The sequence below is a fragment of the Schistocerca gregaria genome, chromosome 3, assembly GCF_023897955.1.
Source record: "Schistocerca gregaria isolate iqSchGreg1 chromosome 3, iqSchGreg1.2, whole genome shotgun sequence".
In the NCBI taxonomy this organism is placed as follows: Eukaryota; Metazoa; Arthropoda; class Insecta; order Orthoptera; family Acrididae; genus Schistocerca; species Schistocerca gregaria.
In genome coordinates, this window is record NC_064922.1 from 528037448 (window position 1) to 528064298 (window position 26851).

The following is a 26851-nucleotide window of genomic DNA, read 5'->3' on the forward strand; positions in this document are numbered from 1 at the left end:
GCAATCGGCTATGGTACTGCTGATTTCCCACTGATGGAACATTATATGGTTCCAGGAATAAAAGATAGGTGCATTTGCTTCACCTGCTGTTTTATGAACGGAAAGGAGGTATGGTAGTTATTAGTTGCAGATGCTTGAGCATAGCGCTCAGCAAAATTTTGGGCGCCAGCTTCTGGACCAGTATAAATGGCACCATTGCAGGAAATACTTGGTGCACCTGCAATGGCGTGGAAGCTGTAGAGCCATCAGATCTCGGCCCATACCTGTTATGAAAAGGTATGTGCTCCAATGGTGGAAATAACATTTCCTGGATTCTTGTTCTTGTCGTTATATGAGGTAGCGGACGCAAGCACAGAGCTGTCTAAAGGCAATGAGGTGTTCCAGTGAAGGGCGTTGCTTGTGATTTTGGAGAGGCCGAATACAAAGACTAATAACTGCAACGATCACTGGGGTCCACCAGGGTGCCATCATGTGACTATGGGATCTTGAGGAAGAGGGATGGGTTGATTGGTTGCCAAATGAATGGCTGCCATTGTATGCTGAACAGCTGCATCGATGCTGCCTTGCGTTGGGGAGCTAAGGAGGACACAAGAGGTGAACCCATCCCAGTTAGAGGGCATCCAGAGGAGCAACACTCAGGGAGGGACAGGAAGACCAGGAGGTGGTCACTAACACATAGGTCATCATGAGCCATTTAGTGTATAGATGGTAGAGGACCAGGACTTCACAAGGAGAAATCAATGGCCGAATAAGTTCCGTGTGCCACAATGAAGTGTGTGAGGGCACCAGAGATGAAGAGGCAAAGAGCTTTGCCACTAAAGTTTCGATGTCTTTACCATGTCAGTGATCATTGTTGGGAGGAAGAAAAACATTACAAATGGTAAAAGCCTGATGTGCCCACACCCAAACAGTCACAGCCTCCTATAGTGTATCGAGAGGCACGAGGTCATTGTATATGTATATAGATTGTAGCACATAGTATCCACTCATTGTCAGTACGATTCTTGAAATAACTTCAGTAGCCATGAAGGGGAGGAATCTGAGTTACTGGAAACCATGTGGGTGCAGTTGAAGCTCCAGAAGGGACCCCAAGTGCATTGGGAGGAGGTATCAGCGGATCACGGTAAGAGGCACAACAGAGAAGACGATCATTTTGCAGCTGTAGCGTAAGAGTGTGTCATTTGTCTCTGACTAAGACACTGATACTTTTTTCTCGCCTCTCGGTGTGGGAATTTGTCTATGGGTTCATGGAATTTCTTCTAGCACTTAGAAACGGAGCAATTTGGTAAGCAGAGAGATTGGAGCTCACTGCAGTTTACATACACTCCTGGAAATGGAAAAAAGAACACATTGACACCGGTGTGTCAGACCCACCATACTTGCTCCGGACACTGCGAGAGGGCTGTACAAGCAATGATCACACGCACGGCACAGCGGACACACCAGGAACCGCGGTGTTGGCCGTCGAATGGCGCTAGCTGCGCAGCATTTGTGCACCGCCGCCGTCAGTGTCAGCCAGTTTGCCGTGGCATACGGAGCTCCATCGCAGTCTTTAACATTGGTAGCATGCCGCGACAGCGTGGACGTGAACCGTATGTGCAGCTAACGGACTTTGAGCGAGGGCATATAGTGGGCATGCGGGAGGCCGGGTGGACGTACCGCCGAATTGCTCAACACGTGGGGCGTGAGGTCTCCACAGTACATCGATGTTGTCGCCAGTGGTCGGCGGAAGGTGCACGTGCCCGTCGACCTGGGACCGGACCGCAGCGACGCACGGATGCACGCCAAGACTGTAGGATCCTACGCAGTGCCGTAGGGGAACGCACCGCCACTTCCCAGCAAATTAGGGACACTGTTGCTCCTGGGGTATCGGCGAGGACCATTCGCAACCGTCTCCATGAAGCTGGGCTACGGTCCCGCACACCGTTAGGCCGTCTTCCGCTCACGCCCCAACATCGTGCAGCCCGCCTCCAGTGGTGTCGCGACAGGCGTGAATGGAGGGACGAATGGAGACGTGTCGTCTTCAGCGATGAGAGTCGCTTCTACCTTGGTGCCAATGATGGTCGTATGCGTGTTTGGCGCCGCGCAGGTGAGCGCCACAATCAGGACTGCATATGACCGAGGCACACAGGGCCAACACCCGGCATCATGGTGTGGGGAGCGATCTCCTACACTGGCCGTACATCTCTGGTGATCGTCGAGGGGACACTGAATAGTGCACGGTGCATCCAAACCGTCATAGAACCCATTGTTCTACCATTCCTAGACCGGCAAGGGAACTTGCTGTTCCAACAGGGCAATGCACGTCCGCATGTATCCCGTGCCACCCAACGTGCTCTAGAAGGTGTAAGTCAACTACCCTGGCCAGCAAGATCTCCGGATCTGTCACCCATTGAGCATGTTTGGGACTGGATGAAGCGTCGTCCCACGCGGTCTGCACGTCCAGCACGAACGCTGGTCCAACTGAGGCGCCAGGTGGAAATGGCATGGCAAGCCGTTCCACAGGACTACATCCAGCATCTCTACGATCGTCTCCATGGGAGAATAGCAGCCTGCATTGCTAAGAAAGGTGGATATACACTGTACTAGTGCCGACATTGTGCATGCTCTGTTGTCTGTGTCTATGTGCCTGTGGTTCTGTCATTGTGATCATGTGATGTATCTGACCCCAGGAAAGTGTCAATAAAGTTTCCCCTTCCTGGGACAATGGATTCACGGTGTTCTTATTTCAATTTCCAGGAGTGTAGATGTGGAGTGGGAGGGGGGGCTGGGGGAGGGCAAGGGATCGAGGAGCGTTTGCATGCAGTGGACCTCAATAATTCCTGCAGACAGCAATAGCGTTGCAAGGGGAAGACATATGTCCAAACATGAGAAGTATCTCGTAAGAGGAGAAACATTGAGTTTCACGTCACACTGATAGACTGTCACTTGACCTCCTCAAGCAATGTTTCACCCTACATCTACATCTACATTCATACTCCGCAAGCCACTCAACGGTGTGTGGCGCAGGGCACTTTACGTGCCACTGTCATTATCTCCCTTTTCTGTTCCAGTCGCGTATGGTTCGCGGGAAGAACGACAGTCTGAAAGCCTCCGTGCGCGCTCGAATCTCTCTAATTCTACATTCGTGATCTCCACGGGAGGTATAAGTAGGGGGAAGCAGTATATTCGATACCTCATCCAGAAACGCACTCTCTCGAAACCTGGAGAGCAAGCTACACCGCGATGCAGAGCACCTCTCTTGCAGAGTCTGCCACTTGAGTTTGCTAAACATCTCCGTAACGCTATCACGGTTACCCAATAACCCTGTGACCAAACGCGCCGCTCTTCTTTGGATCTTCTCTGTCTCCTCCGTCATCCCGATCTGGTACGGAACCCACACTGATGAGCAATACTCAAGTATAGGTCGAACGAGTGTTTTGTAAGCTACCTCCTTTGTTGATGGACTACATTTTCTAAGGACTCTCCCAATGAATCTCAACCTGGTACCCACCTTACCAACAATTAATTTCATATGATCATTCCATTTCAAATCGTTCCGCACCCATACTCCCAGATATTTTACAGAAGTAACTGCTACCAGTGTTTGTTCCGCTATCATATAATCATACAATAAAGGATCGTTTTTTTCTATGTATTCGCAATACATTACATTTGTCTATGTTAATGGTAAGTTGCCACTCCCTACACCAAGTGCCTATCCGCTGCAGATCTTCCTGCATTTCGCTACAATTTTCTAATGCTGCAACTTCTCTGTATACTACAGCATCATCCGCTAAAAGCCGCATGGAACGTCCGACACTATCTAATACGTCATTTATATACATATTGTGAAAAGCAATGGTCCCATAACACTCCCCTGTGGCACGGCAGAGGTTACTTTAACGTCTGTAGACGTATCTCCATTGATAACAACATGCTGTGTTCTGTTTGCTAAAAAATTTTCAATCCAGCCACACAGCTGGTCTGATATTCCGTAGGCTCTTACTTTGTTTATCATGCGACAGTGCGGAACTGTATCGAACGCCTTCCGGAAGTCAAGGAAAATAGCATCTACCTGGGAGCCTGTATCTAATATTTTCTGGGTCTCATGAACAAATAAAGCGAGTTGGGTCTCTCACGATCGATTTTTCCGGAATCCATGTTCATTCCTACAGAGTAGATTCTGGGTTTCCTAAAACGACATGATACTCGAGCAAAAAACATGTTCTAAAATTCTACAACAGATCGCCGTTAGAGATATAGGTCTATAGTTTTGCGTATTTGCTCGACGACCCTTCTTGAAGACTGGGACTACCTGTGCTCTTTTCCAATCATTTGGAACCTTCCGTTCCTCTAGAGACTTGCGGTACACGGCTGTTAGAAGGGGGGCAAGTTCTTTCGCGTACTCTGTGTAGAATCGAATTGGTATCCCGTCAGGTCCAGTGGACTTTCCTGTGTTGAGTGATTTCAGTTGCTTTTCTATTCCTTGGACACTTATTTCGATGTCAGCCATTTTTTCGTTTGTGCGAGGATTTAGAGAAGGAACTGCAGTGCGGTCTTCCTCTGTGAAACAGCTTTGGAAAAAGGTGTTCAGTATTTGAGCTTTACGCGTGTTTCAAAGCCACCATCATCCCGGAGTGTCTGGATATGCTGTTTCGAGCCACTTACTGATTTAACGTAAGACAAGAACTTCCTAGGATTTCATGTCAAGTCGGTATATAGAATTTTACTTTCGAATTCACCGAACGCTTCACTCATAGCCCTCCTTACGCTAACTTTGACATCGTTTAGGTTCTGTTTGTCTGAGAGGTCTTGGCTGCACTTAATCTTGGAGTGAAGCTCTCTTTGCTTCTGCAATACTTTCCTAACTTTGTTGTTGCACCACGGTGGGTTTTACCCGTCCCTCACAGTTTTACTCGGCACGTACCTGTCTAAAACGCATTTTACAATTGCCTTAAACTTTTTCCATGAACACTCAACATTGTCAGTGTCGGAACAGAAATTTTCGTTTTGATCTGTTAGGTAGTCTGAAATCTGCCTTCTATTACTCTTGCTAAACAGATAAACCTTCCTCCCTTCTTTCATATTCCTATTAACTTCCATATTCAGGGATGCTGCAACGGCCTTATGATCACTGATTCCCTGTTCTGCACTTACAGAGTCGAAAAGTTCGGGTCTGCTTGTTATGAGTAGGTCCAAGATGTTATCTCCACGAGTCGGTTCTCTGTTTAATTGCTCGAGGTAATTTTCAGATAGTACACTCAGTATAATGTCACTCGATGCTCTGTCCCTACCACCTGTCCTAAACATCTGAGTATCCCAGTCCATATCTGGTAAATTGAAATCTCCACCTAAGACTATAATATGCTGAGAACATTTATGTGAAATGTATTCCAAATTTTCTCGCAGCTGTTCTGCCACTAATGCTGCTGAGTCGGGAGGTCTGTAAAAGGAGCCAATTATTAACCTAGCTCGGTTGTTGAGTGTAACCTGCACCCATAATATTTCGCAGGAACTATCCACTTCAACTTCACTACAGGATAATCTACTACTAACAGCGACAAACACGCCACCACCGGTTGCATGCCATCTATCCTTTCTAAACACCGACTGTGCCTTTGTAAAAATTTCGGCTGAATTTATCTCTGGCTTCAGCCAGCTTTCTGTACCTATAACGATTTCAGCTTCGGTGCTTTCTATCAGCCCTTGAAGTTCCGGTACTTTACCAATGTAGCTTCGACAGTTTACAATTACAATACCGATTTCTGCTTGGTCCCCGCATGTCCTGACTTTGCCCCGCACCCTTTCAGGCTGTTGCCCTTTCTGTACTAGCCCGAGGCCATCTAACCTAAAAAAACCGCCCAGTCCACGCCACAGAGCCCCTGCTACCTGTGTAGCCGCTTGCTGCGTGTAGTGGACTCCTGACCTATTCAGCGGAACCCGAAACCCCACCACCCTATGGCGCAAATCGAGGAATCTGCAGCCCACACGGTCGCAGAACCGTCTCAGCCCCTGATTCAGACTCTCCACTCGGCTCTGTACCAAAGGTCCACAGTCAGTCCTGTCAACGATGCTGCAGATGGTGAGCTCTGCTTTCATCCCGCTAGCGAGACTGGCGGTCTTCACCAAATCAGATAGCCGCCGGAAGCCAGAGAGGATTTCCTCCGATCCATAGCGACACACATCATTGGTGCCGACATGAGCGACCACCTGCAGATGGGTGCACCATGTACCCTTCATGGCAACCGGAAGCACACTTTCCACGTCTGGAATGACTCCCCCTGGTCTGCACACGGAGTGCACATTGGTTTTCTTCCCCTGTCTTGCTGCCATATCCCTAAGGGGCCCCATTACGCGCCTGACATTGGAGCTCCAAGCCCAAGATGAAGGCCACGGTAGCAAATATGTTTTCCTTTGGTCCCCTATTGACACGACAGATGAGGTGCACATCCCGTTGCTTTAAGTTGGCCCAGTGCACATCATCAGATTGCAGAAAAAGATCACGGTGAAAGATGACCCCCTGGACCATATTGACACTGTTGTGTGAAGTGACAGTCACGGGTATGACACCCAACTTTTCACTAGGAACAGCGCCTGTGGCTGGGCAAGAGATCACATTTTAATGAGGAGGAAACCTCTGTTCATGGCTGAAACTTCCCTGTATTTATCTTCAACGTTTTCCACAAAAAAAAAGATTTTGAAGCTAAAAAGTTGTTCCATCGGTCCTGGTACACACCAGGTATTGGGGGAAGAATTTTGCTCTTTCTCATCTAGTCCTGTGTTCCTCATACAGCATGAGATGGGAACGTAATCCATCAGGATCGTACTTTGTTCCACCTCTAGAGACTGGGCCCTGTGAACACCAGCAGGAGAAAGTTTAAGTCACTTCATGTGCGAACTATCTATCATGATGTCATCTGCTCTGAATGGAACCTGTCCTGATGAGCGTCACCCAGAAATGGCTACCTGGCCAGCGAGTCATTGCCTGGAGACCCTGTGACCCAGTCATAACAGGTACACACTCCATGACACGCATGGGGAGTGTGCAGCACAGGCACAAAGAGTGCAACCCCTATTATGACATCCCCCTCCCCTCCCCCTCCTCTGTGTCCCTAACCCCCCGCAATGGGATGGCAACCCTGGTGGGTTTTCGGTGTACTACGATAACAAGAAGAAAGGGTGCCAGAGTCGAAGGGCACAGAGGCTGAGCATACACCATAATGTGTGACCTTCCCTCCACAGCACGCACTTCTATAAAATTTGGGAAAGATGGCAGGTCAAACCCAACAATTGGGACCATATAATCGTTAATGGAAGGTGAAGATAACGCTGGGGCCGAAACTAGGAATCAAGATCAAATCTATGAACCAAGCCCTAGCAGGGTCTCCACCAAAAGGACAACCTGATGGAAAGCTAAAAGAGGTAAGAGAGAGTCTAAGTGCAGCTTTGCAAGCCAGAAAGACGAAGTAATGCTGCAAAGGCTGGGGCCCCATGGTAGCCAAGCACATACTCACCAAATAATGGTGAGCCCCCTAGGGCCTGACAGTTTCGTACAAAATTACGAACGTTTATACAGACAGTTTATCTATCCCAGGCATCCATAACCTTGACGACCTTTTGCTGTTATCGATATTGATACTGGCAACATATGGGGTCCCGGGAATTCTAAGACTTCGAGAATCTTCTAATTTTCAGTCTGAAGAGGGATAAAAAATGACTAAAGAAATTTTTTTTCGGCTGATATCATTACATATTAACAATACTGGTTTTTAGGCGTCCGTACCGCAGTCGATAGAAACTGAACCCTTATAAGATCACTTCATTGCCCGTCTGTCTTTCTGTCTGTCTGTACAACTGTTAAAAACCCTTTCTGTCACAAATAGGCAGACGTGTTGCAGTGAACTGGGGTAATCATTTCTGACATCATATAATATGAAAATTATATGATATTGGTGTATGACTAGGAAATTGGCGTCTTTCTCACATTTTTCCGATGTTTTCTGCCTTCCGAATTGTTATGGCAGCAGCCACACAACATTTCTTTATAATCGCTATTACTGCTTGAGATCTGGACAGACTCATGTTTGGGCTTCGTGTCAGATTCTGCTAAGGTCCGTAATTTATAAGGAACATCCTCACTGTTCAGAATACATCTTTTTAAGAAGCCCGACTTCTTTGACACGCCTGCCAGTGCGAATTCCTAGCGCTTTGTGTAAGCTCTTCCCAGTCCTTGTTTGGTGCTGGAATTGTAGGCACATTACTGCTTTCTCCGGCAGGTCAAATGACTGCTGCCTGACCAGAAGAACTCAAATGCTTTCGAACATACTTTCTTCACGTTCCGTCCTAATGGTTGACGGCGTCCATAAGTTTTCCGCACGCTCTTCATTGTCCGCAAGGCTCTCCGCAACGTGTCTATTCTTAAGAGAGGCAAGAGCGTCCACGTGGTTACCCCGTTTGTCATTGCAGAATGGCTCCACTGCCTGATTCCTCGGCACATGGGGCTTGGTTGGTTTTCTCCTGGGCCGCTGGTGGTGTAAGTCTGTGAAAGAGACCCTGGGCGGAGTGGTCACACTATAAAGTTGAAATTTTACATAGTAAGGTCTACGGTTCCTCTTGCGGTGTTATAAATCCAAGCTTCTAAGTCAGTGCAATCAAAACTCACATATTTTCATACTAGTAAACTCACTCTTCAAAACTTATAGGATTTTTCCTACTGATCTAGAATAATAAAATTTGGCAAGAAGTATGGTTTAACAACACAAGTAAAGGAATGAAACTGTGATTCTGTAATTATAACACAAGAAAAAATCGTTTGTAATTTGTTTTACGACATCAAAAATTAAATTAAAGCGTTCTCGAAGTCTTGGAATTCCTGAGATTCATATCTTGCCACTATCAGAGTAGATAATAGGCCAAAATAGTCGAGATTTTCGATTTCCCGGGATGCATGAGCTGTTCGTATGCATAATTAAGTTTGTACGGAACGCTCAGAGCGCGAGTCCGAACTTCACCTGGCCAGTTGTTTTTCTTTACTTCTGCTGTGAAACCTTGTTTTTTGCCAAGTCTACGGGAAGTACCCTATACGTTTTAATGAGTTAGCTTCCGAACTCAGAATATGTAACATACTACACTGAGATGGAAACTTAACTTTCCAACAACATCAAGGGATCATAGACTTTAATTTGTGCCATAAATTTCAACTTGACACGTCCATCTGTCCGTGGCAAAAAGGATATTTAACGGACGAACAGAGAGACAGCTGAGCAATAAGAGGCAACAACAAAAACTTTTTCGTGTGACAATATACCAAAATAAAAATTTTCGGACTTATTCCTCAATTTGTAGTCCGGAACCTCGCTTCTTGCCAAGTTTCATGATTCTAGGTCAACGGGAAGTAGCCTGTAGGGTTTGATGAGTGAGCTTGCGAATTTTAAAATATGTAACTTAAATTGCCGTATCTGTCGATTACATTGACGTGGAAGCTTTAATGTCTTACACCACCAACAGACCGTAGACCTTTGTATCTGATGAAAATGCCAATTAGATATATCATCGCAGCGCGGAGGGGATGCCCGGTTATAAGCGCCTCAGGTTCGAGTCTTCACTCGGTATCGGTGTGTGTGTCGTTCTTAGCAATACTTATTTTAAGTAATATGTAAGTCTAGGAACCGATGACTTAAGTAGTTTGATCCCATAGGAATTCCATAGGAATTCCCTCACTTTGAACTTGTTTTTATCATCCTGTTCCTGAGAAAAACTGTTTTTAACAGACAGAAAGCCAGAGAGAGAGATATGAATGGAACGACAACGAAGTGATCCTATGAGGGTTCAGTTTCTACCCATTGAGTATGGAACCTTAAAGGAGGAGTCAGGGTCGAATACACTCCGAAACGATGCGCATGGGGAAGGGGTACTGGGCCGAAATAACGTTAATCGTTTAGTGTACCGTGTCCAATGATTTGGAGGTCTATGCAACATTATGTATCTGCACACATTAACATCTAGGCCACCTAAACGACCACGAGCATATTCGACAGTGTGGAGGTGCCTTCGTTTGGCGGGAGATGGGTACACGCAATGCCTACAGAAATATTGTGGAACATAATCGTTTTGGTGGTCCATGTGTTATGATGTGAGGAGGCATAAAGTTGCATGGACGCAGTCACCTCCAAATTTTTTAAAAAGGTACGCTGACCGGTCAACGTTATTGCGAGACTGCACCAACACGAACCGCGGTAACTTCAGTTAATTATTGTCTTTGAATAAAAATTTCAGCTTTATTCGACTGACTGCGTATTTCTTTGTTACCTTCTGGACTATACTGTAGCATGTCGTTGTATGTATGGTGCCAATACCATCGAACTATGTTGCTTTGCAGTGACATATAATACGAAAATAGCTTTCGCTCGTAAGATATGCACACCAGTGTAATAAAAACTTACGACTGTCCCTCGTAGACATGACTAAAAGAAAAAAATGTTGCCAATAGTAATTACTTTCTAAAGTGAAAAAACTGTGTCCATGTCCTCTTTTCTCTGAATAATCGTACAAGTGAACGCAGTTCTTAGACGCACAGCATATGTAACAAATCTGTTGCTCGCATCGGAAAAACCCATTAAATTTGAAATGGCGTTTAAGTGTCCCAGTCGCAGACAAAGAGGTAATGAGATTACTGCTTCTCTTCTGCAGCTACTTACGTTTGCAGTAGTCGTCGCGACTGTCTCAATTAAGCATGCTATTCTAGTCGATAGCACGTACTTCATCGTAAAATGAGTACCAAGAGCAAACGTTCTAAGGACGTCATTCCGGTAGAGGGCACTAATTTTCGAACAGTGATTCTAAGGAACTCATTTCAGTAGAGGGAACTATTCTAGAACTTCTGTGCTGTGCCTGCATTGTTGGAGTAAGGTGAGCTTTTAATGGATTTCGCTTCTACAGATGCCTCCGTTTAAGCTTTTGCAAAACAATAAAGGAAGAATAGTTTTTGGTGCGAATAATTCCTTTTAGCGTCCAAAAAAATCGTCTTTAAAATTTATAGGCTATTGCATCTGTTCTGATCAATTCTGTAATTTTTTTCCAGCCGCATGTTGACGTCTCAAAAACGAAACTTCTCAAGAATCCAACAGATTTTTTTATTTTATGAAAACCATTGCATTAAAAAATAAGAGAAATATTTGTCAATAAATCAGGTGAATACTGACAACGAGATATTAATTTAAAATGTCAACTGCCCCATATGTAGTGTGTGAGCTGGCATTTTCGTGATGATGAAGAAGACGACATTACCAGATGTTTTTCTTGATTACGTCCACGGTTTACGCAAAACATTCTTCCTTACCATTGGGCATTAGCTTTTCTTCGATCCCCTTAAGCAATGTTCATTGCACGTCCAGTGTATCCAGAAAATGAAACGACCATTTTTCTGGGAGTGCCTCGCCAACGAAGCACTTCGTTCGGTTTCGGATTGTCTTGGAAACTTGAAAATAATTGACATGCTGCTTCGATTCCGCAGACAGGAATAATTCTTTCTTCTCCTGTTACGATACTGGAAACAAATTTTACGTTTCCTCATTCGATTTTTTGTAATTAAATTCTTTCTCCGATTCACACTAAAGTCTTTTTCGATCTTCGGTCACGTTGCGCCAAATCTACTGGAAACAAATTCTTTTTACAGCTAAGTGGTGATATCGAATATTAATGGAGCACGTCTGGGTGTTTTTATGAGTTATTTTTTCATTTTGTAATCAGTATTTCGACAAGCGACCCTATATCCATGCCCCGAGCCATCACCATCCGTCATAAAGATATCCGATGCTAAACATCCTGGTCAGTAGAGATCGGAAACGTCCAGAAAGCGAAGAAATGAAAAAAAAACCTACGAATAATTTTCCGAAAGAATGGGGACCCAGATCGTCAAATCAAAAGTGCGTTGAAGTCAAAAATCAAGAACGCCTGAGATATGCGTTGAGGCTGAGACCGAGGAAGAAAACCTAAAAATCACTTATCTACTTAATGCTGGCTACGGAAACATGGCACCTAGTGTATTTCGCTCCCTTCACCTAAGCTAAAAGTCTTCTTTGCAATCTTATAGCCGACTTACGTTTCTTGAATCCGGCTGTACGTCGCATGTCATGCGAATGTGGCCTGTCTTACGTGGTGCAGACTATTAGGTCGAGGAAAAGACGCAAGAGACGCCAGAGGCACGCACGACTAGAACAGCAAAGCAAATCAACTGTCATCGAACACTGCTACAAATACAATCATGAAATGAAACACGATGATACCAATATCGGAAAATCTGACATAATGAGAGGTAAGTAGACTTCTCTCATCGAACAATGCGGGTTGCTTACCGCCCACAGTTCTCGAAGTCTAATATATGGATTCTCGTCAGGAAGAATGTGTGCAGAATGAGGTTTTCACTCTGCAGCGGAGTGTGCGCTGATGTGAAACTTCCTGGCAGATTAAAACTGTGTGCCAGAGCGAGACTCGAACTCGGGACCTTTGCCTTTCACTGGCAAGTGCGCTACCATCTGAGCTACCCAAGCACTACTCCACGCCGCGTCCTGACAGCTTTACTTCTGCCAGTAGAGCACTTGCCCGCGAAAGGCAAAGGTCCAGAGTTCGAGTCTCGGTCCGGCACACAGTTTTAATCTGCCAGAAAGTTTCAGGAAGAATGTCTTCTGCAGTCTCCAAGTAAAGTTCCTGTATTAGAACCACCTCTCTAGTAGCGCTGTTCTTCTAGTGAATCAAATAACTTTGCAGCCTCTTCTATAACTGTTAGTGTACCGCTCATGATTCCCACATCTTCCAAGGGAGATATTCCTAGAAGACGTTCCCTCTATTTGCCAGACGTGTGTCCTCTACTAACTGATAACGTCCGGTGTCCCGTGGCTATGTCCATTTCTCATCTCTGCCTTGAAAAGAAAATTTATATTATAAACGGTTCTTTTTTCCGGACTGAAAATTCAACTTTGGTTCACTATGAGTGCGACACGCGTTCTGACAACAGTACAGGCTGATGTAGTAGCCCGTGCCAGGTACTATTAAAAAATTTCGACTACCACGGGAGTAGCGAAAACAGTGTTTTGTTTCCGAGTGCTAGTATTCAGCACGACATTGACAGTTCTCTTATCTGGCGGCCACTGACATTTAAAAATCTGAAAAATTGTTTTTGACATGTATAGCAGGTTCCTATATCAGTAAAATAAAAATTAGTCTGAATAGTGACTGTGAAATGTTATCCTTCCAGATAAAATCAAGAATTTGTGCATGAGATTTAATTTAGACACGCTTTTCAGATTTTAATACCTTACCTCTCGTAAATAATTCAGTTGGGAGGGTAAGTAATTCACACGTATAGTTAATAGCAATTATCTATGACTTTATTTATAGTAATCATATTTCATCTTACGACACATTCCACGTAAGTATATTGCAAAGAGAAATAATTTTGTTTTGACATGAAATAATTTTCAAGATATATATTACATGATCTATTCAGTAAACTCTAATGCTAAAGTACGTCTGGGAAAAATCTGTCGCTGAATTGGGATTCGTAAAACCGCCTATTGTATTTGCTAAGAGTCCGGAATAGAAAGGAAATGACTACTGCGATGTTTGAATTACGCACGAAAGTTCTCTGGAATCTAACTCGACCGATAGTAATAGATACGGATAACGCGTAAAAATAGCTCAAACACAATATGTTATATATCGGAATGACAAAGACCGTTCCTCAGCCAGTGACTCCTCGACTTCACACGTGTTTGCCGGTCCCAGTGACAGGCTGCTGCTGCTTCTGGATGGCCGGCTGAGCGTCTCTTCTGGTAGATGTCTTACACACTTAATAGACGCAAATAGTTGTCTCTCAATTTAGTGGACATCTTAGAGCAACCTTTCAATGCATGCTTTGTGAGCCTAAACTCGCCAAGGACAGTAATAACTGGAACATGCCATCACACGAATGACAGTGGAAGCAAAAACCCTCAGATTTCTGTCGAAGAATGAAATTATTTTGAAGCTCATACGCTTACTCATCCCATTTTTTCAAGAATTTGAACGATGAGACATTTCTGACACATGGAAACAACGGGTCTGAGAAACGGAGACAATCGGGATGAGACTGTATCGAGCTGTTGATCTTCGAAGAGTTCTGCCGTCCTATGTCACCTGACCAACACTGTCTATGCACACCTAAGATGTAGACCACAATTTGCGCCGAAAAGTTGTGCCACGCTAACTGGTGTTATGAACGGTATATCGCACCCTACAACAATTGACCTCTGTATCACTCTCATAACTGCACTGAGACTGTAACAGTTTGCCACAGTTGAATCTGATCACAAGTTTCTTTACTATTTGCTTTATTATTAATCTTTCACATTTCAAGTTACTGAAGTGTGTAAGTTTCGTGGCCAGTAAAATAAAGCTTTTATGAATAATAAAAGGTTTCTATCGCTTTTAAACCATAAAAATATGTTCCTGATCCTTCTAGTAAACTAAAATGCTGAAAAGTAGTCACCTGATTCAATCCTTAGATCCATTGTTTATTTTATTGCATTTATTTTTAAGAGATTTGCATCATAAATAGCAACATATGTTCTGCCACCTCCATTCTACCGTTCCTTTACGTGTCGTAAAAGAAAAACTGTTCATGTTTTGCAACTATAACAACTTCAGTATCTCAGAAGATAAATACTTATGACACACTTTCTTCCTTAAGAATTTTCACTATATTAATGTTCAAATTACACCCACTGAAACAAAAATGAATTCATGAACAGTCACTGCAATTATTGAAAATAACTTTATTAAGTCCGCGAACGTGTTAGAGCTTTACCTTAGCCCATTTCCAGTGGGAATGACAATGGTCTAATTAAATGATGAAACCGGTAGTAGACGTACAAATTTTGCAATTATTATTACCAACAATACACCAGAAAAATATACTCCTCACCATTCATCTTCCTCATCGTGTGAATGGTTATTGGTTTGTCTGCTACGACTGTTCCATAAAGATTCTTCTGAAACAAACGCGTTGTGTCTGATGTCGTTGAGATCTTCCTTGCAATAACGCCTCCCTCTGCTTATGCTTCAAGGCCAGCAAAATCGTCATGACTATATGCAACTGTAGCTGCAGTCATCCAAGTACCACCTACAATAACAGAACTTACAAGAATACAAAAATCGAGTTGACATCATTTACATAAATTAGAACCTCCTCTATAATTTTGTTTGCTTGGACAACCTGCTTCATCAATCGTAAGCGGCTTCAGGCTCCTGTATACAGAAAATAATGCTTGATTTCTTCTGTAGCGACTCCTTGGCACTGCAGAGGTCTGCAATGGATCTTAAAATAGCCTAATTAGTGATAGAAACCAGTCTTGGACTTAAGCTCTTGTTAGTAACTGGAGCGGCTTTTAATTAATCGAACGTAGAATTGCGGAATCAGTGCTCTCCGGTTAAGGAGGACATAATACATATAACCTCCAAGAAAGACTTCCTTTAGTAGATTGCGGTTGTTGCGTATGTAAATGAGGTACACAGACTCATAATGCGTTATAAAACGTATTAATAAAGGGACTCATAATGCACGGTTGCACTCGGTATTATTAAGTGTTATCTTTTCCCTTCCACTTTGGCTATAGGTACATGCAGCATTGTGTTTGTGCAGTCATTAATATACCTGTGCCGTTTTATGGGGCTTCTTAAGAGAAATTTTTGTCTCTTGCCATGTCCTGAGGTTGCGGCGCTGAGACTGTAATTATTCTCAGTGGATCGACTTTAAATTACTTTTCATGAATTCTGGAATTAATGAGAAATGCAGCGGATTACGCTAGTCGCGCAAAGTAACGCATTTAGCATAGAGGTAGGTTACCGCTTGCCTTAAAAACGTCCCTTGCAAAACTGACAGTAAATTGAACTATCGGAATTTCTTTGAAATTTGTTCGTATTCTTTTATTTCATGGAGGTTACATAGTATTTGATTTGCATCATCCAGCTAATAAAGAGGGAGTTAGGAATTGTCATGTGCAACATGTAATTCAGCATTAAAGAATTTTTATTGTATCAAGCAACATCCTCTCTGAATTCAAACCAATATTACTTCTCAATTGCGATATCTTATCTTCAGTTATATGGAATTACCGATAAATGAACTTCTTTTAATGTGTCTCTTACCCATGAATTACCCCACGGTCACACCATCGAGAAGGCAAGAGGGGGAAACGATCTCTGAACAACGTTTTCGTGCAATTACAGTCACAGATACGCACATCGAAAACAGCCGCGCGCTATTGATAAAACTAATTGCGTTAGCGTGCTTCATGCTAAAGCTCTGCGTGAAAGATGCCTCAGGCTGCATTACTTATGTAAGCTCGTGGAACGAGGAAAGGTTGAATTAATGAGCAAACATATACTCAAAGAGAAGGCTTTGATTACGATCAATAATATGGAAAATGTTTTATCACTTAACCTAATCACGTGATGAGGAAGGAAGGGAGGGGGGGGGGGTGGAATTATGCACTTTTGGCGGGAATACTCAGAACTGGTATCAGTCAAGCAAAAGCTGCATGAATGTAACCATACACTCGGCCAACAACGTTATGATTCTGATACTGATGTCGAAAGAGGGGGGGGGGGGGGTGCAGTAAATGGAAAATTACATTGAAAACGCTTTAGGACAGTCTTATCAGTTGGCTCCCTTGTTCAAGGCACTGCCTACCACTTGGGCTGCACAACGCATCTATCACGAACCACAAAAAGAGGCAACCCAACACTCAAAGTAGCTGGGTAAAATATCTATCTCGCAAATCATGCTACCTCTGATAATCCCTCATCACCATTAAACACTCACCAATCTTGGTATTCTGACCTTTACTGCTTTCTTTCGGATGTCGTACCCACGACTAGCCACGAAGAAAGCGCCTCAAAATCGTCCAAAAATGAACTGAAAGCTCTCTAGTCCGCTTTCTGTTATCGTTCCTGAATGTTCGATACCATCTACCGATCTCAAACCTACCTATTCTCCGCAGTTACTGTGCCACCGCAGGAATGCCGTAAACCAGTGGCCAAGATCCCATTACCAAGAAAACGACTGCAAATCTTACCTCCATAGCACAAAATTATGTTTGCATTGAAATAAATCCACACACTTTCGCAAATACCACCAATTAACTCTCAACCCTTCCTGTAAGATGAATTACTTATGGTCAGCACAAGAACAAGGCGGTTTGCAACTATTACTCTCTCATCGCCTTATTCGGCCAAAATAAAACTAAGTACATCAACACTTGACACTTCACTAACCAAATCAACCCTAAATAACACACCAAGAGTCCTATCCACAATGATGCAACTCAGTTTTCAACTTCTTACCATGTACCAACCGAAGCCCAGCTACAGCACGGCCAGTCTGCGACCTCTACTCTCGTCTCACTCGAGTCAAATTCTGTGCATATCTATCTCACACTGTGCTTTTGTAAGCCTACTGATTTCTATATTTGGGCTTGTCTTTCACCTACCTCCATCCCCTTATAATTTCATGTCGTTCCCTCATGCACGATAGTAGAAATATAAACAGGACGATGATGTGCGACATAGGGGTACTTTAAGAAATAAAACACAGTGGTGTACATTTACATGTCCATTGGCAGAGATTTGAGGTAACCAGGGGAACAAATTCTTTTCATCTCATAGATTATCGTAAAGGTCAGCTTATTTGCCTTCTAATATCGTCTGGATATGGATAATATTTGTGGAGTGTAATAGCAGTACAGCGTCAATAACACACGGTTATCACTGCACTGGCATATGCTGTCTGATAGCAGTATACTTTTCCGTGCTGGGTTGAGAGATACAGACATTGTTTGGTGAGTTGTCAGTCGACATCTTCAATGTTTGTGGTAAATTTTCTTGATATGAAAAATGCTGTTGCGTCTAGGGGCGTACAAGTCAGGTATCAAGTGGAGAATGACCTTTAGAAATCAGAATACAGGACTTGTGAACTCATAAGTGTGAATTTTAAGTATTGAACCAGACTTCGCTGCCGCAGATTGGAGGACAAAAAACAGTTTTCTACACGAACGTCATCACTTAGTCTCACTTATGCAGAAGCTCTTCTGACGCAATCCCTGTCGTTTGCTTCATATCGCATATCTCGATAATTTATGCTAAGAGCAAACCGTGGCTGATTGCTACCAGAAAAAGTGAAGGACACAATGTAAGACAACTGCGTAACTTTGTTCCCTATAAAACAATTAATAGCTGAGCAAGTATTGTTGACTTGTGCAGGCAGGCACGTACAGAAAAGGCTGAAGACCAACTGTGAGTTCATAGACGGCTGACAACTGGTTGCATCCTCGGTTAATGGGACGTGTTTGTATATACTGCCATTTTCCGTCATATTGAAGAGGATGTGCTACTGAATATAAATATTTTCGTGTTGTTACAGAAAAATTTGTTCTACAATACAGCCTGGTCTTTCAGTACATTGTAAGCTCATAAAAATTTATTTTCACTCATAAATATAAAAAACTTCCATTTACAACAAATATAGCTTTTCTTTTGTCATTAGTCCCCATACACTTTCGACTGTAAAACATTGATACCACTGAACAACAGGAAAATGAAACCCTTGCACTCCTATTTTGTCCATCGACCTCAACAAATCACTGTAGGTAATTTTGTCTCTAGTATGTCGTCAGATTTTTCTATAGAAAAGTTGTTTGATCCCGGATATCTTGGATCATCTTCAGAAAGAAAGAATGAGATTTTCACTTTACAGCAGAGAGTGTGCTGATATGATACTTTCAGGCAGATTAAAACTGTGTGCCGGACCGAGACTCGGACTCGGGACTTTCGCCTTTCGCGGGCAAGTGCTCTACCATCTGAGTTACCCAAGCACGACTCACGCCCCGTCGTCACACCTTTACCGTGAAAGCAAAGGTTCCGAGTTAGAGTCTCGATCCGGCACACAGTTTTAATCTGCCAGGAAGTTTCATTTCAGAAAGAAATTTTTTCGTGAAACACTCATCTCAGTTGGCGATCACCTGTGCCCACATCATCATCTTACCTTACGTGTTATTGGATTCATTCCGATATGCGATGATCAAGAAAGGAAAGAAATGTGATCTTTCAATTTAGGAACAGATAATATTAAGATGCAGTCATTTATTTTTTTGTTATTTACATTTTAGCACAGTTATTTGGCTGTATTTCATCAGCCGAGTATCGCCGGAGCAGCGTGGTATGCAGCAGCAACGACGGGAGCTGCGTGGTAGGCGGCGGCGACGACAGGGGCGGCGGGGGCCACGGCGAGTCCGTTGAAGTTCTGCGCGATGTACTGCGAGCTGTGCGCCGTCACGACGGCCGGCGCGGGGGCGGCGTAGGCCGCGGGGGCGGCGGCCACCAGGGGGGCGAAGTAGGCCAGGGGGGCGAGGCCAGCCTTGGGGGCGGCGCTCACGCAGCAGGCGGAGGCGGCCAGGACCAGTAGGAGCTGTCGGAAGAGCACACAATCAGTGTGAGGAGCCATCTAAACATTTAACATGATTCTGTTGCAGTGCTGTAATTCAAATATACCTTCTCTGTGCCAATTATCTGACAGGTACGACTGAACAGTGTCCAGAGAGTCCCATTATATATAAAGACAGATTCCTCCAGTGTTCGTGTGGTCTAAACCTTTTGTACATGTTAGTACGAAAATTCTCTCTTGACTAATGAAATGTGACGTAATGACAGAGAAGTACAATGAAATGTAGTGTTCTAAATATGTAGAACATAGAACAGTCTTATTGCTCATTTAGCCTGATCAGATTAGGCCCTTAAGGCCCTCGTTTACATCCGACCAGAAAGAACTCATAACAAAGATTTCACATAGAACTTCACAGTAATAATAGCCATAATAACATTAGCAGTGATAAATGTAATAATGGTAATCGTTGAAACTAATAATAATAATGATAGTAGTGAATGGTATAAGGAATTATATTAATTGTTTTAGTACATTTGAGTCAGAGATTAGTGTTATCAGGAGTCAAAGGAATATAGATGTAGGAGAAGATTGAAACTGCAGTGACAGTAGAAGACAGGAAACAATAAAATACAAATATAGAACTCTGTTGACAAGTGGGGCAGGGGGAGTTATAAGAAATTTGGAAATTTGTGGTAAGGTCTTAAGCGACCAAACTGCTCAGTTCCTCGGTCCCTAAGCCTACACACTACTTAATGTAACATAAAATAACTTACACTAAGGAAGACACACACACACACCCATGCCCGACCGTGGACTCGAACCTCCGACAGCGGGTGCAGCTTGGACCGTGACGAGTGCCGAGGGGGGGGGGGGGGGGGGTGTTACGGGGGCTAGAGGGAATCTGGAGACTAAGCTGCGGATCTGAGTGTGGGGTAGATGGCTATTGTGATAGATGGTGGGCCATTAGCTGTCTTTTGAAGCGTGGAAGGAATTTCGTATCTCTGATATTTTGCGGAAGATGGTTTCAGAGTCACATCCCTGACACAGAGAATGATTTAGAGAATACGGCAGTGTTACGTGCTGGTACAGAGAGAATTTTGCTGTGTTAAGAGCGTGTGTTTTTGCTATGCTGTTCAGATAGTAATGTAAAACTTGACGATAAATAAGTGGGATGCAGTGATTGAGAAGACGATGAAGCAAGTCTAGGGTATGATAGTCTCTACCCTTATTGGCAGGTAGGTAATTGTTTGTACGCCAGACTGATATGGTCCAAATAGCAAATGTCGCAAATGTATCCTGTACACTGACAACAGAAACAAAAACACCTAGTGCACATCATCAAGAGCGCAGCAGTGAAATTGCTCCTCTGGAGTTAAATATGCACATTCTATATGTATAATTCAGAATAATTCACCACAGGAGTTTCTACAACAAAAGAACAAAGTATCATGAAGAAATTCGTCTCAGCATAGAGGGCTTGAAATTTCAATGAAATTAGCCAACTAATTGCTGACATATTAGCCCGTATGACCCCAGATTTACTCTGCCTGATAGATTCCTATGTCTCTGATTTTGCGTAAGTCTCTGTTAAATTTGTATATGCATGATTTGTGAAATTAGTGAAAACCTTGTTTTAATGCTTTGCACTTCTAACTGTCTTCCTTTTACCTGATCGATGTGATTAGGACAATAAGAATACTTTCTTCTGACTTAATGGCCTGGTGAAAGTCTTTTACTTGAACGCCACTTCAGCAACCAGCGTGTTCCTAATCTACTGAGGTAAGCAACCAGGGAAAGAGACTTGCGGTTTAATGTAGAATCGAAACCGCGTCTCATTTCTGAGAAATCTCCACATCATTGAGAGATGTATGCTAGTGTAAAAGCCAAACTGAAAAACCCGTGCTCCAATCGGAATCTGATGCTGCAACCTTTCGGTTCCAGGCGCGCGTTTTTACCGCTACACTGCTGGGCCCAACATATTTAGGGATTAGAAAGGAAAGTGACCACAATGGAAAATAACAACTCTGCTGCTCTCTGATGATATTAAGCGTAATAATGTAACTGTATTTATCGGAATACTGACATTCACGCATTACAGTATTAGTTTTACGTATTTGTCAGTCTTTCCATCAGATCACGGAAGTTAAGCGCTTTCGGGCTTGGCGAGTTCTTGTATGGATAACCGTTCTTGTCTACCGAGTGATCTTGGCAACTGGTAAGCACTCAGCTATTGTGAGGCCAACTGAGGAACTACTTGGTTGAGTAGTAGAGGCTCCGGTCACCAAAACTGACAACGGCCGGGAGAGCAATGTGCTGACCAGCATGATCCTCCACATCCGCGTCCAATGGCGCCAACGGCCTGAGGATGAAGAGGCAGTCACTCGGCACCGTTGGGCCTTCCGACGCCTGTTCGGGCGGAATTCGGACTACAGTCTGTGTATGTCTTTACCGAAAGGAAAAACACAGTCTCATGAACATTGAGAAAATAGTTATTTTACAGAAGCGATTCACTATGGTATTGTGACAGCTCTTCCACATCCAGTCCTGGAAAGCAAAGGTCCTTTCCTTCATTTCGTCTCCTGCTTTATTTGGAACTGCACATTATCTTCGTAAACATTAATCATCTGCTTTGCAGCCAAGCAGTTGTCAGCATAGTGGAAACTTTCGATTTAACGCTACTGTGGTGGCTTAAATGTTACTTTTTCTATTTAATAACTCAGCCTTTCCTTCATTTCGTCTCCTGCTTTATTTGGAACTGCACATTATCTTCGTAAACATTAATCATCTGCTTTGCAGCCAAGCAGTTGTCAGCATAGTGGAAACTTTCGATTTAACGCTACTGTGGTGGCTTAAATGTTACTTTTTCTATTTAATAACTCAGCCTAATTCCTAAATGATGCACAAGACTGAGTTCAACCCTATTTCAGACATCCCCATCCGAAAACGACCTGAAACAATCCTCACAAAGGAGCTCGGAACCATCGCGTGAGCAACAAGCGCAACTACGTAAGGTGGTAAACTACTGTCGGCGTACATTATCTTCTAGTCTGGTTCCGTCACTAGCAGACGTTGCACTGAATATGCCCTGGGAGACCTCCTTGGTTCGTGAATTTTCCTATAACGATAAACTGTGGACACCCAAATATCCTTCGCGTCAAATGATTAGACGTGCATAATTTCACTTCTGGTGCAATTACGATTTGTAGTGCTACTACACCGACCTCCGGATTGTGGAAGCTTTGCTAGAAGGTTAATCCGAGATCCGATACATTAGAAAAGCGTCATACAGTGCCCTCATCTCGGGTAATTCTACGACGGCGCTCACCTTGATCATGTTGTTGGATCAGTTGCACGGAGACACACCAGCTCCTGCACCGAGCCGCCGTTTATATAGGCGCTGGGAGGCGGCCAGCCACGCGGCCTTGCGACAGACGATGGCCACGCAACAGGTGGAACGCTGCAATACCTAACTGCCGAGCCAGGAGCTTCTGCACTAGGGTGTCTCACTGTCCTCTGTCCAGATATGGCAAGTCCAAAGTTTGATCCATGTTACAATAAACATTCTATCCATCGTGAAGGATGTGTCCTCTGAAGCTTCTCTTAGTGGGACAGTGGTTCCCAACTTTTCTGATAGCATTGCCCCTGACTGAGATGATACAGAGTCCAATATCTCCAACAGAGCTTAGTGTCTACTTGAGGGTTAGGTTGGAAAAAACTTGTCTGGACATCCTCAATTTTGAAACTACAGTAAAACAGAAAAGATTATCTAAAGTTCAACAAATGAAATTTATATGTTTCGTGGGTGTTACATTAAACCAGGAAACAACGAATGTCAATAAGATTGTTCGTACTGCTCCTTTCTAACACTCTTTCTTATATTCGGTTTGACCGTGGCCAATTCACATCATAAATATTGTCCCAAGTTCAGTTGATTCTTTGCTTTTGTTTCCATTGCCACCATAGTCCTAAATATGCTTTCACACCTAAACGTTGTCAGGAACGGAATCAAGATACTAAGCCTCTTTTCTGATAATAATGCATATTCGTCACAAATCTTTCTCCATAATGTTGCTTGTTTTGTTTTAGAGGAATCTATGTTCAGTTTGTAGATCAAGAATACTGCAAATATTTCTGCTTCTCCCACTCAAAGAAATGGACTTGAAACATAAGCATTTGCCTGTCGTTTCTCCAATTCAAGAAAATACAGGCTAAATTCATTCCTGATTATGTGTGCGAACGAGCATTTTTCACTGCTGGCGTGCAGCGTAGCTGTCAGTTCTGGGAATACCAAAATACATTGAACTTGAGCCTTACGTTGGCAAAGCTCCAGCCTGCGAGGAACACTGGCAACTTTATCTCGTGCTGTCAAAATATTCATCACATATTCTGGCAAAACGGGCTTAAGCGTAATTAGTTACATAAAGAAAACCTCCAAGATATGCTACTTTGGAAATAAATATTACTCCTTTCTTCTTTTCCATGCAAGTCCTTTCCAAACGTAGCAGTTTTTTGTGAAAGTTCGATCGTCCTATGCAAAACCTACAGGTGAGACGCGCCAGAATCGTATGTGGAACAAGAGAACTACGAATTTGCTCCAGCCTCTTTTCACAACTTTTTGAGAATTCTTGTGTTTGTTACTATCTTCACTACCTGAGTGAGTACATTCAACAGAGTAGGTGAAAGTAGTTTCACTGCAAATGTAAAACGGTGTATGATGCAGTACAAATTTCTTTCGCCATTGCGTGGATTCCGGATAATACATCCAACGTACAAGACGCTGCGTCATTAGATACACTTACCAACCTACATTGCTGCATCTCATTTCCGTCAGCAAAAGTGTCCACTGATCAACAAACATTTTTGCCCGATGTGGTAGTATCTAGTAACGCAGGGAACAAGTATTCTTCTTGCAGAAAGCCATTTATTATCTATCTCACGCAGACAAGCAGCTGGGAACGTGATACAACGTCGGTCGATACCTCTAACTGGAGTGGAAAGGAATGACTTGAACTCATTTCGTTGAGTAACGTGCCCAAAACATTCCAGCTCTGATCTTCGATAGGACTCCTGATTTTATTAATAGAAATATCTTGTTCATCTTTCCCACATGTTGCTCATGTGAAACTAGCTTTGCCGTATCTCGTAAGAAAGACTTGATGAGTTCCTGTTCTATTGTATGAAGCTTCTAGGTTTTAGCTATTCGAAGAGCGAGTCCGTATGAAAGTTCAAGACCAACTTCTGGTGACTAGAAAAAAGAAGCCTGATTAATCCATAACTGAACTTCCCAGAGTAATTTCTTCGTATCTGAAAGAAATTAACGTATTTGCCAGTGAACTCTGCATGATTTCTTTAAAACTGGTTTTTTAACTTTCTGGGTTTTTTATTCTCTGCTGTTAATGCACAGAACACCTGGAGGCAATTCATTAGCTTTATCGAATGTCATCGTAAAAATCCTATTGTTAAGACGTCGTTTTTGAAAATGTCTAAATTACAAGTACTTAAGAGCAAGATGCAAAGCACAATGCATTTTTGAAAAGGAAGCGACACGCTAAAATGTAACATTATTAGTAAAGAGTATAATGCAACTGATGTTTACTATATTAATGAGTTTGGAGTTGCGTCTATTTGCAACTAAGTTAACGCAAATTATGTCGTACCGTACGCGTTTCACCTCAATTCATTGTGAAGCATTTTCCGTAGCGTAAAGGGTATACATATCTACGTGCTTCTCATGCCATTTATGTGCGTATGAACTACATGACGAAATTCTCAGTATAGTATTGCTATACTTCGATTATCCTAAGTTCAACAGGGATGTCAAAATTGTGTTATGTATTACGTGAAGAAGAAAAAGGTAGACCTTGTCAGGATAACAGAAATGTGTGTACGACTGAGAAAGAGAGAGGCGGAGACAATAAAAGCTTATGCTACGTAGCCGTAAGCTGGGATACACTGGCATGCAAAGCTGCGATTTGCTGTTGCAGAGCGCGTGCGGACAGCAACTCAGGTCAGTCTGCGACACTCTGACTTGAGTCTGTGACGTTGCATGTTGAATACTGTGTTTCCGGGACAGTATTTCGAAGACATTGTGAATGCTACTGGAAATGTGTTTCTCAGAATCAGACACAACATCCTGTAACGTTGCTAGCGCGGAAGTGTCTCAGTGACAAATGATCAAGTTTTAAATGTGTGGGTGGCTTTTATTCTGCAGTGAAAGGCCCGGCTTCAAGCACATGAGGAATTCATTTCTATCCTTACTGCACAGTAACTTTTGGACTGTAACTGTATAGGCCATGAACGTGGCTCAAATGTTGCTCAGTGGTTCCCCAACTGTAAATACGGAACAATCTGACACACCTACTTGAATTTCATCAGCTCTAGTGGTGCTGTACAATAGAAAACGAAAGATACTGTTGAAATTAGAAACTTCGTTACTCAGTGGTTGTCATCAGAACAGGAAAATTTTCGCTCACCTTCTTCTGTTGCTCATCTAACAATCCGAAATACGTAAAATTGAAGGCATCCTTATGACATTCATTTCACGTGTCCGTCGAACTGGATGAGAGCGAACGACTGACTAAAGAAAGGAGAACAATGTGCGATACCGTATCTTGGTGGAGCAAATAATGAATTAGCCGCACAACGCAAATGGCCGGCTGCGGCTGGTTATCATCGCTTAGAACGAGCAAATTTCAAATAATGCCGTTAATGCATTCGCTGTAACCTCCACCGCGTCTGTCATGCGATAGTGAACATACTTGAAAGTTTTGTAATTAGTTGAGTACCTAAATTTATTAGTCTGCAAAGGTAGAAATAATGATTTTTAAAACTGTTTAGCTTCGTGATTGAACCGTAATCGACCCCTACAGTTTCTACACCCCCAAGAAAATTCCATTTAACTCCTAAAAGAGCAACTACTCCAAGCTGGGAACCAATGTACCAGGGTGAGGAGTTGGTGAACAAAATCCATCCATGAAATGTATTCGCAGTTGTGAACACAAACAACCATCAGCTGTATGAGAGAGTGATGACAATGAAAATTTGTGCCAGACAGAGACTCGAACCAGGATTTGCCGCTTTACGCGAGTAGTCGCCTTAACCGTTTTGGTTATCCGTATGTGAGTCAAGGCCAGATCTAAATTGGCATATGTCGTCGTTCCTGCGTCACAAACTGTTCTCGTACAAACCACATGTGATTCCCGTACAGGGGCAGAAGTTTAATTCAAAGCCGCTGCCTGGTTTAGGGGGATAAGTACGATACTGCAGTTTCTGTATCTTTAAAAATAACGATGCTATGTTTCTGTGGACATCTATGCATGTTACAAGGAAAATGACCGTTCTTCTTAAGAATATCGTATATTCATCTGTACGTGTTTGTCAAATGGCGGTTTGATA

The 26851-nt window shown here is 43.2% G+C and overlaps 1 protein-coding gene across 6 annotated transcripts in view; it reads right to left on the reverse strand.

Annotated features, from left to right (window-relative positions):
• LOC126355153 (cuticle protein 16.5-like) overlaps nt 1-26851 on the reverse strand; it is a 170560-nt gene that overhangs the window by 15865 nt on the left and 127844 nt on the right. Inside the window, exons 1-2 of one of the 6 annotated variants that reach the window (XM_050005348.1) lie at nt 22782-22813; nt 19141-19480 (exon numbers count right to left, since the gene is read on the reverse strand). The exons of 3 other annotated variants lie outside the window; for them this stretch is intronic. In XM_050005348.1, coding sequence (XP_049861305.1) covers nt 19205-19480; nt 22782-22790 — 285 coding nt within the window. In that variant the 5' untranslated portion in view covers nt 22791-22813 and the 3' untranslated portion in view covers nt 19141-19204. Of the gene's footprint in view, nt 1-19140; nt 19481-22781; nt 22814-26851 lie in introns of those variants that run through there. 2 more of the 6 variants (XM_050005354.1, XM_050005349.1) reach the window with 2 other exon arrangements.